The sequence below is a fragment of the Muntiacus reevesi genome, chromosome 3 (assembly GCF_963930625.1).
Source record: "Muntiacus reevesi chromosome 3, mMunRee1.1, whole genome shotgun sequence".
In the NCBI taxonomy this organism is placed as follows: domain Eukaryota; kingdom Metazoa; phylum Chordata; class Mammalia; order Artiodactyla; family Cervidae; genus Muntiacus; species Muntiacus reevesi.
Genome location: NC_089251.1, coordinates 75,065,068 through 75,081,420, shown reverse-complemented (window position 1 = coordinate 75,081,420; position 16,353 = coordinate 75,065,068). Strand labels below are relative to the sequence as shown.

The 16,353-nt window shown below is 36.2% G+C and overlaps 1 protein-coding gene across 2 annotated transcripts in view; it reads right to left on the bottom strand.

The window, feature by feature from the left end:
- Positions 1-16,353, bottom strand: part of SRBD1 (S1 RNA binding domain 1) — a 229,504-nt gene that overhangs the window by 13,110 nt on the left and 200,041 nt on the right. The window contains exon 19 of one of the 2 annotated variants that reach the window (XM_065927372.1): positions 14,314-14,493. In XM_065927372.1, the coding sequence (XP_065783444.1) occupies positions 14,314-14,493 (180 nt within the window). Of the gene's footprint in view, positions 1-14,313; positions 14,497-16,353 lie in introns of both variants that reach the window. The other variant, XM_065927371.1, reaches the window with a different exon arrangement.

Genomic DNA, 16,353 nt, shown 5'->3' with positions numbered 1-16,353 from the left:
AGTAACCAATACCACAAAGAATAAGCAGCATTGATTTTTATGTAGGTTTTCCTATTTCAGAACCACAGGATGATATACTGTGTGATTATGATATAATTAAAGCTATAATTTTAAAAAACCCAATGTATGTATATATACATACAGCCAAATGCACATGAAAATATAAAAATGGAAGGCATCATATATTGAAAATGTTATGATTACTGCTCTAAAGATTTCTAAAATCCTGTCTTAGAAATAAATTTATAAGTGACAAAGGAAAATCAGTTTTCTTATACTTGTTAAAACAATAATCCCTCATCAAAAAAAAAAAAAAAAAAAACCACCACAGAAAAAAACCCCAACAACCCAATTGCTCAGTTTGATCATCCTCTTTCCATTGAGTCTGTGTTGTTTTAAACACACTCATACACACACACACAACATCTTCAAATGATAAAGATTTGTTTAAATCAAGGCTCTTCAAAGGCATGTGACAAAACGCTGAAGTGAATTAAAAATAATTTAGAAAATCATCCAGTTTTTCTCAATAAATATTTATTTACTGTGGAAGAAGACTCTATGAAACATGATAACAGAGCCTTTGCCCTGAATGAGCTTAGTCTAATTTAAGTAACGACAGTATATCAGAATTCATCATCTTCCACTTATATCTGCTGTTTTAGAGGTAGGATTTTACATGTAGACAAATACTTTGAAAGTGCTCAGTAAAGATGACTTCATTTAATTCTCTCATAAATTTACTGTGGATACAGATTTGCAGATAAATTTAAACTCATACAGATTAAGTGACCAGCCTAAAGTCACACAGCAGAGACCACAAGGCTGTGGCTAAGGTAAAATCTGTTATACACCACATCTTCATTAGCACTGCTTCCTGCTCAACTCTGGGAGACTTTCAATGTAGACAGGAGATCTAGGCCCCAGATGAAATCTGGCACATAGTACCACTGCCTGGGAGTAATTTATTATTATTTTTTAAACCAAATTCAAAGGGAAAAAGTTTGGCTCTTTTTGAGTTACTGAATAAGAGTTGTACAAAATTAAGTTAGTGGTTTCAAAGGCTGCAGACTCTCTACAACTCAAAAGCACTGTGTTCAGAATTCATATAATTTAATTTACTGTCTGTAAAGCCATAACGTGGATTAGTGCCTGTGAATATTTGAGAGGGGGGCAAATTAAAAAACAGTATTTTAAAAAACATACAGGCTCGTGATAGCAGAGCTGAAATGAAAAAGCTCTGACACTACTAGGGGATAAACTCCATGTACTGGAATAAAGAACTTTCTTCCTTTGGGAAATAGCCTTTATGCTACGAAATCCATCCTATCCAGGAATCCTTCTTTCAAGAAATTTGAAAATGTTCAACACCTGCCCTTTCCACAAATCTCTCCAGTTGTCCTCTGAATGGGCAGAGCCATTTTTATTCCATTTAAAGGCTGGGCAATTGAGGTCAAAGAAATTTGCTTATGGTCACACATAGAGTCAGAAGCCAGGCTAAGATTAAAATCCACAGTGAGAATGGGGACAGGAAGGGGGGAAAGGGGATAATGGGAGACTAAATCAATACCTGACTGAGTTTCAGGCTCCAGACCAAGCGATCTAAACCTGAAGAAGAGATGAGAAGGGGAGAAGGAGAAGGGCAAATATGCTGGAGATGGAACAGACGGAAGCGGCTGGCAACGCCCTCTCATTGACTACAAGGTTTCTCCAGACACGCAGGAGAGAAAGCAGTGTTTTTCCAGTTCCAGGACCCAGTGTTAACATTAATTAACAATGTTAAATTATAATTTAATTATATCTGGATCACACAGTAAAACATTTTTTTTCTCCTGAGCAACTAACAGCTGTAAATCAGCCCTGCTCCCGTTTTCTTTTATGACTCAACTGGACAGCCCCTTCTTTATCACAACAAAAATAACAGCAATGACTATAGCAGTAATAACAGCTTACTTTCTCCCAGGTGCTAAGAATTCTATATACATTTAGTCTTGCCATCCCAAGTTGCTATTGTTCAGTCGCTATGTTGTGTTCAACTCTTTGTGACCCCATGGACTGCAGCAAGCCGGGCTCCTCTGTCTTCCACTGTCTCCCAGAGTTTGATCAAATTCATGTCTATTGAGTCAATGATCTCACTGTCTCATCCTCTGTTGCCCCCGTCTCCTTTCAGCTTCAATCTTTCCCAGCATCAGCATCTTTTCCAATGAGTTGGTTCTTTGAATCAGACGGCCAAAGTACTGAAGCTTCAGTTTCAGCAAAAGTCCTTCCAGTGAATATTCAAGGGTTGATTTCCTTTAGGATTGACTAGTTTTAGCTCCTTACAGTCCAAGCAACTCTCAAGAATCTTCTCCAGCACAATTCGAAAGCATCAATTCTTCAGTGCCCAGCTTTCTTTATGGACCAATTCTCACATCTCTCACCCAAAGAGACAGGTAACATTATCCTCATTTAACAGATAAGAAAAATGACATATAGGGAGGTTGAATAACTTGATTTGAACCTAGGCAGTCTGGCACGGCTCTGCCTCCAGAGTAAGTTAGCAGGAAGTCAGGTACTATCTCAGGTTCTTCAACTTCCTATCTACCTCTGCCAGGCTTGGCCAAAACGTCATGTGGTGTGTGTTAGAACACTGAGTAAGACATTAGACACGACAGTCAGCTCCTAAGTATCCCACATCCTGGTCATCTGATTCTCCAGTGGGTAGAATCTCTTTCATCATCTTTCTCTTGTATGAAAGCACTTTCAAAAATATGATGAATGCTACTTCCTGGGAATTATAGTAAGCTATCTGGGTATTTAACTAGAGTACTAACAAGGAAAAAACAAACACCAAAAATTGCTTTCAGTAATCTGTCCTTTTTATGATCTTTGTATTTTAGGTTTGGTCTCTCTTTTGTGATGTTATGTTTCTTTATGAAAAGGCAATATGATATTGTCTAATCATAGCCCCATAGAAGAAGTTAATGTGCAGTAATTGATACACACCCTAAGACATCACTTATCAAAAGCCAGAGAAGATTCTGCCTTAATTTTCATGTCTGAATGCTGCCAACTCTTGTGAGGCAAGTCCAGAAAAATTTAAGATCTTTCAAACTTACAAATAACTTCTTAGGTCTGTTTACCTAATCTTCATTTATTTTACAGCATTTGTAGCTGGGTTTCTTTTCAGGCAAGTCTCCCACAAGAAAATCTGTTTTTATCATTGTCGAAGTTAGTTGGCATGCAAATGCTGAATAAAGCTGTGGTGAATTTTAGATGTAGGAGGTGTGTCAGACATGCTCATTAAACTAAGTGACTTACCCTCAGAAAATTACGAATCACCACAAGTCAGGGGCCCTCCGGGTTGCTCACAGTTGAAGCTATGAATACCAATGTTCTACTGCAGCCATTTTGTTTTGTTTTTAAATAAAAACAACCTCAACTTCCTGTATTACGGCTGCTTTATTAGCTAGAAGGCTTCTTGCTGGGCAGAAAGCTAAAGTTGGGAAGAATGTGATAAAACCTCTGAAAGCAAGACTAAAAAGAAAAAAAGTTCAGAGGTGCTCAATCCTTGAACAGGAATGGGAAAGAAATAGAGATTGAGACGTGCTCAGTCATTAAAGGTCTTCAGCATGGGCCGTCTAGCTCTCTAGTTTGACTTATGTTAGCTCCACGGCAGTGACAAGGCAGGATCTCCACAGGGACTCTCTAGCTCCTACGCCCCCAACTGCTTTTAGCTCAGGAGCAATAGTTGGGATCCATTCCTTGTTGAGTTAGTTCTACTTTTGTAGGCCTTTCTTTCATCAGCTTCACTGAGATATAATTGACATATAACACTGTATAAGTTTAAGGTGTACAAATTAAACTTGTAAGTTAAGGTGTACATCTGATAGACTTATAATTGCAAAATGATTACCACCACAGCCTTAGCTTAATACCCTCATCGTGTCACATAATTATCATTCCTTTTTGAGGATGGAACACTTAAGATCTACTCTCTTAGCAACTTTCAAGTTTATAATAGAATATTAACTATAAATCACCACACTGTGCATTGTATCCCCAGAACTTGTTCATCTTATAATTGGAAGTCTGTACCCTCTGATCAACTTCTGGTCTCAAAAATCCAACACAAGTTTTTTTTCCCCCCATAAATGAAGAATAAACATGGATTAGCTTTTGTACAGATCTCCTGTCCTCAAGAAAATATTTTGTGAGGCTAAATGATTATTCCTGTTCCAGACCTGAATTTTAAGTTGGTAGTTGTTTACTCTCTGAAAACATACTTCTCCACACTGATCTTAAGGGTCAGAAATAGGAATATCAGCAGTAATAAAATAAATATCACATTATTAATAGTGCAGATACTGATGTAAATCATCCCTTGATATATGACTTTGCTAGTCTATCACTTTGGTGCCATATGCCATATTCCTGCTAGAAACTAACCTTTTAAAAATGTTCCCTGATGACCAAAACAGAAATAACAATTAACTACTAGCTAAAGCTTTATCAAAATGAGTGCTGAGTGACAATCCTGACATTAAATTTCCTGGCATTTTTCAAGTTAAACCAAGAACATAACAACTTTCAAGCTTAGCTATCTGGAGTGAATCAAATTCTTAATGCAGCAGATTCTTTGGGAGAGGGCCAGGTCTCAGTGTGACGTGTACAAATCAGCATAATCTCAGCACAAAGCACTGCCTCCTGGCACCTTATTTAAGAAAAAGGGGAAATCAGATACTTGCCTTTGGCTCTCCTGACCAACCAGAATAGCAGGACAAAAACAGAGGAGGCGTGGGGGAAGTAGCAACCCCTCCACAGACTGCTTTTTGGCTTCATTCTACTCACAGCAGCAATTTTATTCATGGCCCACAATAGCCAAAATGATGAAATCACTCACACATGGAGGCATTGTGACAATTTCTGGATGATGGCAGAAAGTGGGAAATAACACTCTTTCATGGTCAATGAAAAGAAGGAGCATCGAGACAGATGTTCTAGGAGGAATTAAGATAAAAAGTGGTTGCTTCTTTTAGTTTTTAAGGAGTGAAGAATGAGAGACCAGAATGTTTCTAGTCTGTAAAATCTAGGAAGTCCTGCACTCCATTCATAGTACTCTATGAAGGCATGGGATTCAACATGGGAAGGTCATAAAACCCCTCTGATCCACAAAGGATTCTAAGAGAAGCATTTACTCAACACAATGGCAGAAAGGATGACTGAGACCTTCTGGCAACAGTTTTGCTCACACAACTACACTGACCTCAGCCAGTTTGGACCGAAGAAAAAAATATTTAAATTGGAAGCTAGACACTTCATTTTGCTCTATTAAAATCATCAACTCCTAAATATAATTAGTTCTATTTCCTCAGTCTTCTCCTATATAGTCATCTTTCATTCTTTATTTCTATCTTTCATTCTTTTATTAAATAAATAATACCATGTGAACCTGTGTCTTAAAGCCATGGCATGAGGAGAAATCACTGAGAGGGAGGCCTGGTGACCCAAGTTTAGTTCTTTAACTTCTCTCTTCCCCATTCCCCTCCATTACAAGTTTCCACTTCATCTTCCAGTGTCTCTGTTCCAGGAAGAGACATTATTTTTGTCATTCATATTTACAATTACTGTCTTTCATACCCTTCATTCAATCTGTCAGCAAATAATATTGACTCTGCTTTAAAAACATACCTAGAATCTGACAACTTCTCACCAACTCTTCCATCATCTTAGTCTCAATCATCACCAGCTTTCACCTGGATTGCTGCACTTAGTCTAACTGGTCTACCTGTTTCAACCACGACGTCTCATGTCCCCTTAATTCAGCAAACAATGGATCCTTTAAATGTATAAATCAGAACATGCCACTCTTCAGCATAAAACAATGCTGTGGCTCCTGACTTCACAGAATTAAGGCCAAGTCCCTATAATAGCCTCCCAATGCCCTTTTGACCAGATCTCCTATTTTTCTCTCCCTTGCCCACTCTGCATTAGCCATCCTGGCTTCCGTGCTATTCCTTGACCTTGCCGGGCCAGCTCCCACATTAGGGCCTTTATGCTGTCTGGTCCCTCTTCCTGGAACACTCTTCCCTCAGACATCTGCATGCACAGCTAAATCCTTTACTTCCATCAAGACTTTTGCTCAAAATGTCACCTTGTCAATCTGGTCTACCCTGACTACCCTACTTAAGTTTGCAGGTTCTTATCCATAACCCTGGTAATCCTGGTCCCCATTACTCTGCTCTTCCCTTTTTTCCCCACTGTTCTTATCACATTTATCATACGATTTATTTATTATGCTTATTGTCTACTGTCTGTGCCCTTGAGAGCAGGGATCTTTGAATGTAATCAAGATTGCAGAACAGTACCTGGAATATGGCAGGCAATCACTTGGAAGGTATATGTTTAATGAATAAGTGAATAATTTGTTAATTCTAGCTATGATTAATGGAAAGACAGTTGTGCCATTAACCATTCATCATGGAACAAGAAGGGAACACCAAGGTTTTTGTTTATTTGTCTGTCTTGTTTTTGTATAGGGCTAGTGCGAGGACTGATGGGAGAAGAGGGAGTTATAAATGTAGGGAAAAAGAGGATACAAGTTGTACTTTTAGATATATTGAGTTTGAGTTGCTAAGATATTCCTGAGAAAATCTCTCACAGCCAAATGGAAAGGAAGAGCTAGAGTTTAGAAGAAAAGCCTAGCTAGACTAGAGATGTGGAAATGCACGACTGGAATTGGCAGTGGAGGGGTGAGAGATGAAGACAGTCATAGGAGTGGATGCACTCAATCAGAGGAAAATAAAGAATAAAAGAAGAAGGTGAATAAGGTAAAAACTTGAAGAATATCTACATTGAGAGGGCCAGAGGAAGAAGAGAAGTCAGAGAGGATGGAACATGAAAACAGTCATGGAAGATCAGTAAGCTACTGGAGTCAAAAGTAGCAGAATAGGTTAAGTGGTTTAAGGACAGAAAGAGGGCACTTTTTGACAATTAGGAGGTTATTTGTTGAGAGAGTGATTCCAGGGTGGTAAGGACAGAAGCCAATCTATAAAGGCTGGGAGAAAACAAGCAGTGAAAATTAGAGGCAGATAATTATTCTGAGATGTTTGGCAATGAAAAGAAGGAGCATTGAGACAGAAGTTCTAAGAGGAAGTAAGACAAAAAGTGGCTGCTTCTTTGAGCTTTTAGGGAGTGAAGAATGGGAGACTAGAACAGCAATAGGTCTGGGGGGCAAAACAAAAGCAATAAATGATGGAGACATTAAGATACAAGAGACAGTCATAACATTTTATAAAGAGAAATAGAATCAGGAGATGGAAGGGTAGCTTGGGAAAGTGTGGGACAGAATGAGTAAAGATAGGGAGATAATCTCAGGAAAGTGACTCTGAATTTTTTCAGTGAAGTAGGACACATTAGCTAAATGTGAGCAATCCTGAAATAAGTAAAAGATTGAGAACAGAACGGGTTCAAAGGAATACTGAAATAAAATCTATCTGTGGCAATAGTAGATTTTTAATCCCATGTTCTTACACCTTCTCTAATAGGGATTTTCTTACTATGTTTTTAAATTGACATTTATTGAAAACCTTGCATTATTTCTTACACTCTCTCACCTACTTAAAAACATTTTCTGGCAGAAGTGAGTACAATTCTAGGATGAATATGCTACTGCTGCTCTTCATCCGCCTCTTCTCTTAAAATGATGGTGACCAAACACTGTCACTATCAAGCTGCTTATTTTGAAATGTACATGTTTCATTCCAAAAAAAACATAACAAAAGGAATTATTTTGGGTGCAGTACTCACAAAACATCGTATTTGCAGCATAACAGCATAAAATTCTGCATACTCTACATGAAGAATCCATTTCCTACAGAACCCTCAATAAAATAAAAAAGGCAAAGTTTCCTTTATCGGAGGAATAATGTTTTGTTTGTTGTTTTTTTTTTTTTTTTAGGAATAATGTTTTTCCCAGAGGAAAGACAGAGTCTAATTCCATGTGATGATACATAAGAACACCCAAAGACAGCATATTCTAGATACTCTTTTTTTTTTTTCCTTAAGAAGCACACAAAACACAAGTCTTGCTACATTTTTGTGCTGAACACAGACTGTCTTTAAGGGTATGATTCCCTTAATCTGAAAGACCATTATGATTACATTTAAATCTGGCTCCAAACTAGCTTTTTAATTGTGAGCTCAGGTTTTGGAGTGTCACAGATCTGGTTCAAATCTTGGTTTCACCAGTTGAATTATCTTAGGCAATTTACCTCACTCATCTGGGACTTTGTATACTTAAAGAAGTGGTAATATTAATAGTACTAACCTCATATAATTAAGTGCCTGGTAATGAGGATATACTCCATGAAAGTTTGCTTTTATTAACTACTCCTCAAATCTGACCTGAGCTATATTTTCCTATCTCCATCTCTTTTAAACATCCCTTTTCCTCTTTCTACTGGCTGAGACACCTAGCCCGAATGCCATCTCCTGCATGAAACCTTATGAGAAATTCCGATCTGGAAATGAAATCTTTCTCCTGTGAACAAGTTTGTGTTTCAAAAGGGCTCTTAGAGAAAAGGGAACCCTCTTACACTGTTGGTGGGAATGCAAAATAGTACAGCCACTATGGAGAACAGTGTGGAGATTCCTTAAAAAACTGGAAATAGAACTGCCATATGACACAGCAATCCCACTCCTGGGCATACACACTGAGGAAACCAGAATTGAAAGAGACACATGTACCCCAATGTTCATCGCAGCACTGTTTATAATAGCCAGGACATTGAAGCAACCTAGATGCCCATCAGCAGACGAATGGATAAGGAAGCTGTGGTACATATACACCATGGAATATTACTCAGCCATTAAAAAGAATACATTTGAATCAGTTCTAATGAGGTGGATAAAACTGGAGGCTATTATACAGAGTGAAGTAAGCCAGAAAGAAAAACATCAATACAGTATACTAATGAATATATATATATAGAATTTAGAAAGATAGTAACAATAACCCTATATGGAGACAGCAAGAGAGACACAGATGTATAGAACAGTCTTTTGGACTCTGTGGGAGAGGGCGAGGGAGGGATGATTTGGGAGAATGGCACTGAAACATGTATACTATCATATGTGAAACAGATCGCCAGTCCAGGTTCGATGCATGGGACAGGGTGTTCGGGGCTGGTGCACTGGGATGACCTTGAGGGATGGGGTGGGGAGGGAGGTGGGGGGGGTTCAGGATGGGGAACACATGTACACCCATGGTGGATTCATGGCAACGTATGGCCAAACCACTACAATATTATAAAGTTAATTAGCCTCCAATTAAAATGAATAAATTTATATTAAAAAAAACCAAAAGGGTTCTTAGCAATTATTGACTTCTGTCATGGGTATCTGTGAATAAGTTTCATCCTCCCTGTTTTGGTAGGCTCCCTGGGACCATAAATCTACTCTACTCATTTTTATATTCTTTAGGCCCTACCACAGCACTCTGTACATTCGAAGTGATGAATGAAATCATCAACAATAAAGTTCATAAGAGTAAAAAAATGAAACTATAAAGAACATGAAAAAAATATGGGAACACTGAATTCAACTTAGAAATCAGGTATCTTAAGAAAAAGAATAATACAGTTACTTCATAAAAAATTAAACATTCATATTTCAAAAACATATCTGCATTATAAGCAGATACAAAATTAAACTAGAAAAAATCTCAGCCCATATGAAACGCTTTAATATTTAATAGAGAATCCCTACACATAAATAAAACTTTTAAGTACTATAAATAATAAAAAAAGTTTTAAAAAAAGTAGACTTTTTAAAAACCACTAAATGACTAACTTAGGTTACAAAATACCATGACCTCAGTTTTCTACAATATGAATGTGAGAGAGAATATCATAAATACAAAAGTAAAAAGACTTAATGGCTTCACATTTTGGTGTATTTCTGGGAGTGACATCATGGTAGGGTAGTATTAAAGCTCTTTATGTTTCTACCACTTTCCTAATTTAACTAAAAATGAAATTTACTGCAATGGAACTTACTTTTACAGGACTGAAATCAAACCACTGATGACCTAATCACATCTGTAATGGGCTTCTCCGCCCTGGGAAGACCCTTTTGTAACACCGTATGAAAAATATGAACTACCTATGTTGAGTGATGTCTGTACTAAGTATAATTGAAAGTTAGAAACCACTATCACAGTTCCAAAGTGGATAACGGGGATGGTAAGCAAATTTAGATAAATTACCATTTTTCCCTCCAGATTTTAAAGGTCAAGAGTGGAATTTCATGTAGAGAAATTTTCCATGAAAGAGTCCTCAAGTACTCTGCTTCTGAGAGACAAGGCTACTACCAAAGAAAGCAGAGAGAAGGATGAAGTCACTGGTAAGGGCTTTTATGCTCCACGTGTAGAAACTAGCCTATGTGAAAACTGGCAGAGAAGTCCTGTCTAACAGGAAAAATTAAAGATTTCTCAGACTTGAACATTGCTGGTGGCATTATAAATCAGTATGTTACTTGGCAATGTATATTAAGAGCCACATAAACTTTCAAACCCTTTGGCAGAGTAATTCCACTTCTAGGAATCATCATAAGGAGCCACTACTAGTATGACTATTGGCTTCCCAGGTGGCTTAGTGGTAAGAATCTGCCTGCCAATGCAGGCGCTGCAGAAGACTCAGGTTTGTTCCTTGGGTCAGGAAGATACTCTGGACAGGAAATGGTAACCTATTCCAGTATTTTTGCCGGGATTATCATGGACAGTGGAGACTGGTGAGCTACAGCCCAAAGGTTGCAAAGAGTTGGACATGATTGAGCACACACATACTAGTATTACTATTTTTAAACTACAGTCCAGTCATTAGATGGAATATTATTTAGCCCTCTAAAAAGCAATATGCAGAAACCAAAAATGTGTGCTTATATTAGAAAGGAACTTGAAGAACATATAAACCACATTTGAACTACATCATGGAAACAAACAGAAGTGTACATTAAAAAAAAGATACTGGCTTGCATACAGCAAAATGCTAATTTGCAGATGGCAATTGTTGCAAGAAGTCTATAAACCCATGTGCATATATGCATCTTCTCAAACAAACACTAAAAATACAATTACTGTGAGACCACAATTTTTTTTAATATTAAAAAAATGAGAACCACGTCCCATGATTAAGAAAGGGACAAGGATGCCCATTCTGACCACTCCTATTCAATACAGTACTGAAAATCCTGGTTGTTGCAATAGGCAAGAAAAAGAAACAAAAAGCATGAAGGTTAAAAAAAATAAGTAGTGTATTTATTTGCTGATAATGTAACTGTTTATATAGGGAGATTTAAAGAATCCATAAATACCTACTAAGAACTAGTAAATGAACTTATCAAGGTCACAGGATATAGAGTTACTATTAAAAATCAATCTTGACTTTACTTATTAGCAGAAAACAATCAGCAACAACTTTTTAAAAATTCTACTTGCAATAGTGTTGAAAAGCATGAAATATATTTAATAAAACATATGCAAGACCGCTACACTAGAAACTTAAAAAACACTGTTGAGAGAAATGACAGAAGTTCTAAATAAATGGAAAGATAAAGTAAGTTCATGATCAAAAGACTCAATAAATATTATGAAGACATCAGTTGTTCCTAAATTTACCTATGGACTCAATATAAGCCCAATCAGAATCTTACCAAGTTTTGGTTTTATTTAAAATGTAAATTGACAAGTTCATTCTACAATTTATAGGAAAATCAAATCCTCTAGAATATTCAGAGCACTACTGGAAAAACAAAGTTGGAGGTCTTACACTATCTGACTTCAAAATTTAGCATAAAATTATAGTAATCAAGATAGTGTGGTACAGACAAAAAGATCAGTGAAACAGAAGAGAGAGCTAGAAATAGAATCACACTTATAGTCTTCTGATTTTCAACAAAGGCACAAAACAATGGGTAAAGAGAAGTTGTGTTTTTGTTATTGTTTTTTAAAACAGTGCTGGAATAACTAAATGTTCACAATGAAGAAAGAAAGTGAACCTTGACCCCTACTTCAAATATACTAACTTCAGATATATCATCAAATGTAAAAGCTAAAATCATCAAGTTTTAAGAAGAAAACACTGAAGAATAGATTCCTGACTTGAGGTAGGCAAAAGATTCTTAGCACATACAAAGTAGTAACTTCATATGGAAGAAAAAATGGATAAATTAGACATCACCAAAATCTAAAACTTCTGCACATCAAAAGACATTAATAAGAAAATAAAGAGGTAAGCCACAAACTAGGGTAAAATATTTGTGGAACATGTATTTGACAAAGGACTAATACACAGAATACGTTTTTAAAATTCTCGTGACTCAATAATAAAAAAAGCAAACAACTCAATTAGAAAATGGCTAAATGATATGAACAGAGGGTTCACAGAAGAAGATATACAAATGGCTAAACAAGCACACGAGAAAGTGCTCAATGTCACCAGAGAAATGCAAATTAAAACTACAGAGATACTACCACATACACAAATACACTAGAGGGGCTAACATTAAAAAGATTAATACCTGATGATGGCAAAGAGAACTGTTAGCATTGTCGATGGAAGTATAAAATGCTACAACTAATTACACTGGAGTACAGTCTAGAAGTTTCTAAAAAAAAACCAAAAAAAAAAACAAAAAAACAAAAAACCAAACACTCACTTGATTTATGACCCAGCAAATCCTCTAAGTATTTTTCCAAGATAAGTGAAAACAACACATGTCAACAACAAAAATTATACAAGAATGTTCAAAGTGGCTTTACTCATAATAGCCAAAAACCTGGAAATAGGCAAGGTTCCTTCAATAAGAAGAATAAACTATGGTATAATCATACAGTGGCACATTATTTAGCAATAAAAAGGAACCAGTTACATATTCATGTTACAACATGAATTAAAAAAAATCTCTAAATGTTGAAAGAAGCCTTACACACAAAAGTACAACTGTATAATGTCATTCATATGAAGTTCAAGAAGAGGCAAACTAATCTTTGGCTGAAAAACGTGAACATGTGGTCAGCTCCGAGAGGCTAGAACAGGGATTATCTGGGAAGGGATACAAAGGAACATTTTAGGATAATGGTAACGTTTTTCATCTTGATAGAGGTTTGGGTTACCAGATGTAGGTATTTATTTGCCAAAATTCAGCTCTGATACACCTAAAATTTAAATGTATGTGAATTTTACCTCAAAAGATAAAAAGATCAAGAACTACTGAATTCTAGTTAATGATATACATGCTGAAGTATTAGCTGAAAGTGCTGATATCTGCAATTTTTTTCAAAATATATATAAAAAAGAAATGGACTAATGGACAAAAAGATGGATAAGTGAAAAAACAGGCATAGCAAAATATTAATGATAAAATCTAGGTGAGGGTATATTGGGAGTCATTGTAAAATTTTTTTTTCAACATTTCTCTATGCTTAAAATTTTTTATAATAAAATATTGGGAGGAAAAAAGATATCACTGCTAGATAGAATACTCTTTGTTTTCTATATTTGAAGTTTTCTATAATGTTTACAGAAATTTCTAAAATGTTTACAATCTTAAACATTTTAAAAGAAATTAAATTATGTTTCTTAAAATAATCAAATATAAATTATTTTAAAACAAGTTAAAAATCTTAGATTCAGTGAAAATTAAAATGTCCACTATTTTTAAACTCACAGTCATTTAATTCACTAGAAGCCTTAAGTATGTAGTTATGTAGCAAGTCACTAGTTTTTAAGTAATTAAAAACCATGAACTAATCAAATGTGGTATTAAAGTTTTTTCTTTTAATGTCTAATTTTAAACTTTCACTTGTACTCAAACCTTTCCCTGTGTTAATTAGTGTATTCTCATTAAAAGTACATCATTTCTTAGACTCTATAATAACTAAGCAGGGCAATATTTCTTATGAAATCTGAGAACTGGCTGTTTACTAAAGGCCTTTATCTTTAGATAAGCACACGTTTTAAGCCAGGTGCTAGTCATTTGTGTCTTGTTAATTTCCAAAACAAACAGAGGAGAGTGCCATGCAATTTCCATTACACACACTTCACCATTAGGACCAGCGTTTATTAGCTTGACACTGCTCCAGGAATAATGGTTTCATTCCTCACTGAAATAAAATAATGTGCCACACAACTCAGCAATGCGGAACTTCTGAAAAATGTTGTCATGTTAAACATGGTCATATTTTTAAAGTCTCCATTATGCCATAACAAAGGCCATTTGCTGTAGAGAACTCATTGTGAGCACAGAGAATTCTCACAGGGGCCCCAGACTTACCTCATTGCTATGTCATACGATTCCGGGTGAATACAAGTTTGGTCCAAAGGATTTGGCTTCAGTACAACATTCACTGCAGTTTTGCTCCTTTTCTTGCCTTGCTTCTCATTTATGACCTCAACACCTGCTGAAGCTGTTACAGCAACTCCCTGAGTTTCGCCTGCAGATTCAGTTTGCTGACTACTGTAACCATTCAAAACAGAAAACAACAAAATTCTGTAAAGCAATTATCTTTTTATTAAAAAATAAAATAATACTATCTTTCTGTCATAAAAAAATAAACAGTATGGGGGGATGTGGGAGGGTTAGAGGAGGGCAGAGGGTTAGAACCTTTCATTAAAAATGAGCTTATTTCTCTGCCAAACAAATATACACAAACAGGCACCAGATTTTGACCATGCACTTCACAGAAATTACCACTTATTTGTTTAAACCTATTAATATGGCTTTCTTTTACCTAAAGCCCCAAACATTCTTAATTGATTCTGCCTGTGTAATTGGCATTCTAGGAGAGAACAGAGAAAAGCAGAGGAAAATAAATTAAATGAGGAGAAGGAGAAGGAAAAGGTGATTTCTCAAAGCGGGAAAAAAACACAAGCTCCCCAAAGGAATCTACTGAGTATAAAACAGAATGAATGGGAAAAGAATGACTAGAAAAAGACTCACATTTGACTTTTGACAGGGAAACTTTAGAATTTTAAAAATTAAGAGATAAAAATAAAACATTACTTTGAAAGGAACTAGAATCAAACTGGCATCAGTTTTCTCACTGACAAACACAGATGCCAGAACACAGTGGAATAATATTTTAAAAGTCTGAGACAAAATGATTTTGAATCTAGAATTATATACCTAGGCAAACTAGCAGTCAAGTTAAAATCACTTTCAGATGTGTAAGGACTGAAGTACAACCCATATAATATACTCTCTCTGAAAAGAACTTAAGTATAAACTCCAGCAAAAACAATGAATTCAAGAAAAATGATAATATGGGCTATAAGAAACAGTGATGAGCACAGGAACCATAAAAATCACTGGGTTAAACAACTGCTCATGAATATTGTAAAAAATATATAAAAAGAACAGTCTGAAACTAAAATCCCAGATTATCTCATCATAGGACACAGCATTGAAGGGAGGAAGGTTGGGAAGAGACCTTTGGTTCTAGTTTTCTCTAGGCAGAGGACAGAGACACCTATTAACTCCAGAGACCAATCCAAATCAAATTTAAAGATAATAACCAGAAGAATAGAAGTAAGATACAAAAGGTGGAATCACTAAGAGGAGATAAAGATGAGTAAGGAAGACAATCTGATTTCAGAGTTGGCCATCTGGTGATGATCATGTGTAAGAGTCTTCTCTTGTGTTGTTGGAAGAGGGTGTTTGCTATGACCAGTGCATTCTCTTGGCAAAACTCTATTAGTTTTTGCCATGCTTCATTCTGTACTCCAAGGCCAAATCTGCCTGTTACTCCAGGTGTTTCTTAACTTCCTATTTTTGCATTCCAGTCCCCTGTAATGAAAAGGACATCTTTTTTGGGTGTTAGTTCTAAAAGGTCTTGTAGGTCTTCATAAAACTGTTTAACTTCAGCTTCTTCAGCGTCACTGGTTGGGGCACAGACTTGGATTACTGTGATATTGAATGGTTTGCCTTAGAAACGAACAGAGATCATTCTGCCATTTTTTGAGACTGCATCCAAGTACTGCATTTTGTACTCTTTTGCTGACTATGATGGCTACCCCATTTCTTCAACGGGATTCCTGCCAACAATAGTAGATACAATGGTCATCTGAGTTAAATTCACCCATTCCAGTCCATTTTAGTTCACTGATTCCTAAAATGTCAATGTTCATTCTTGCCATCTCCTGTTTGACCACATGCAATCTGCTTTGATTCATGGACCTAACATTCCAGGTTCCTATGCAACATTGCTCTTTACAGCATTGGACCTTGCCTCTATCAGCAGTCACATCCACAACTGGGTGTTGTTTTTGCTTTGGCTCCATCCCTTCATTCTTTCTGGAGTTATTTCTCCACTGC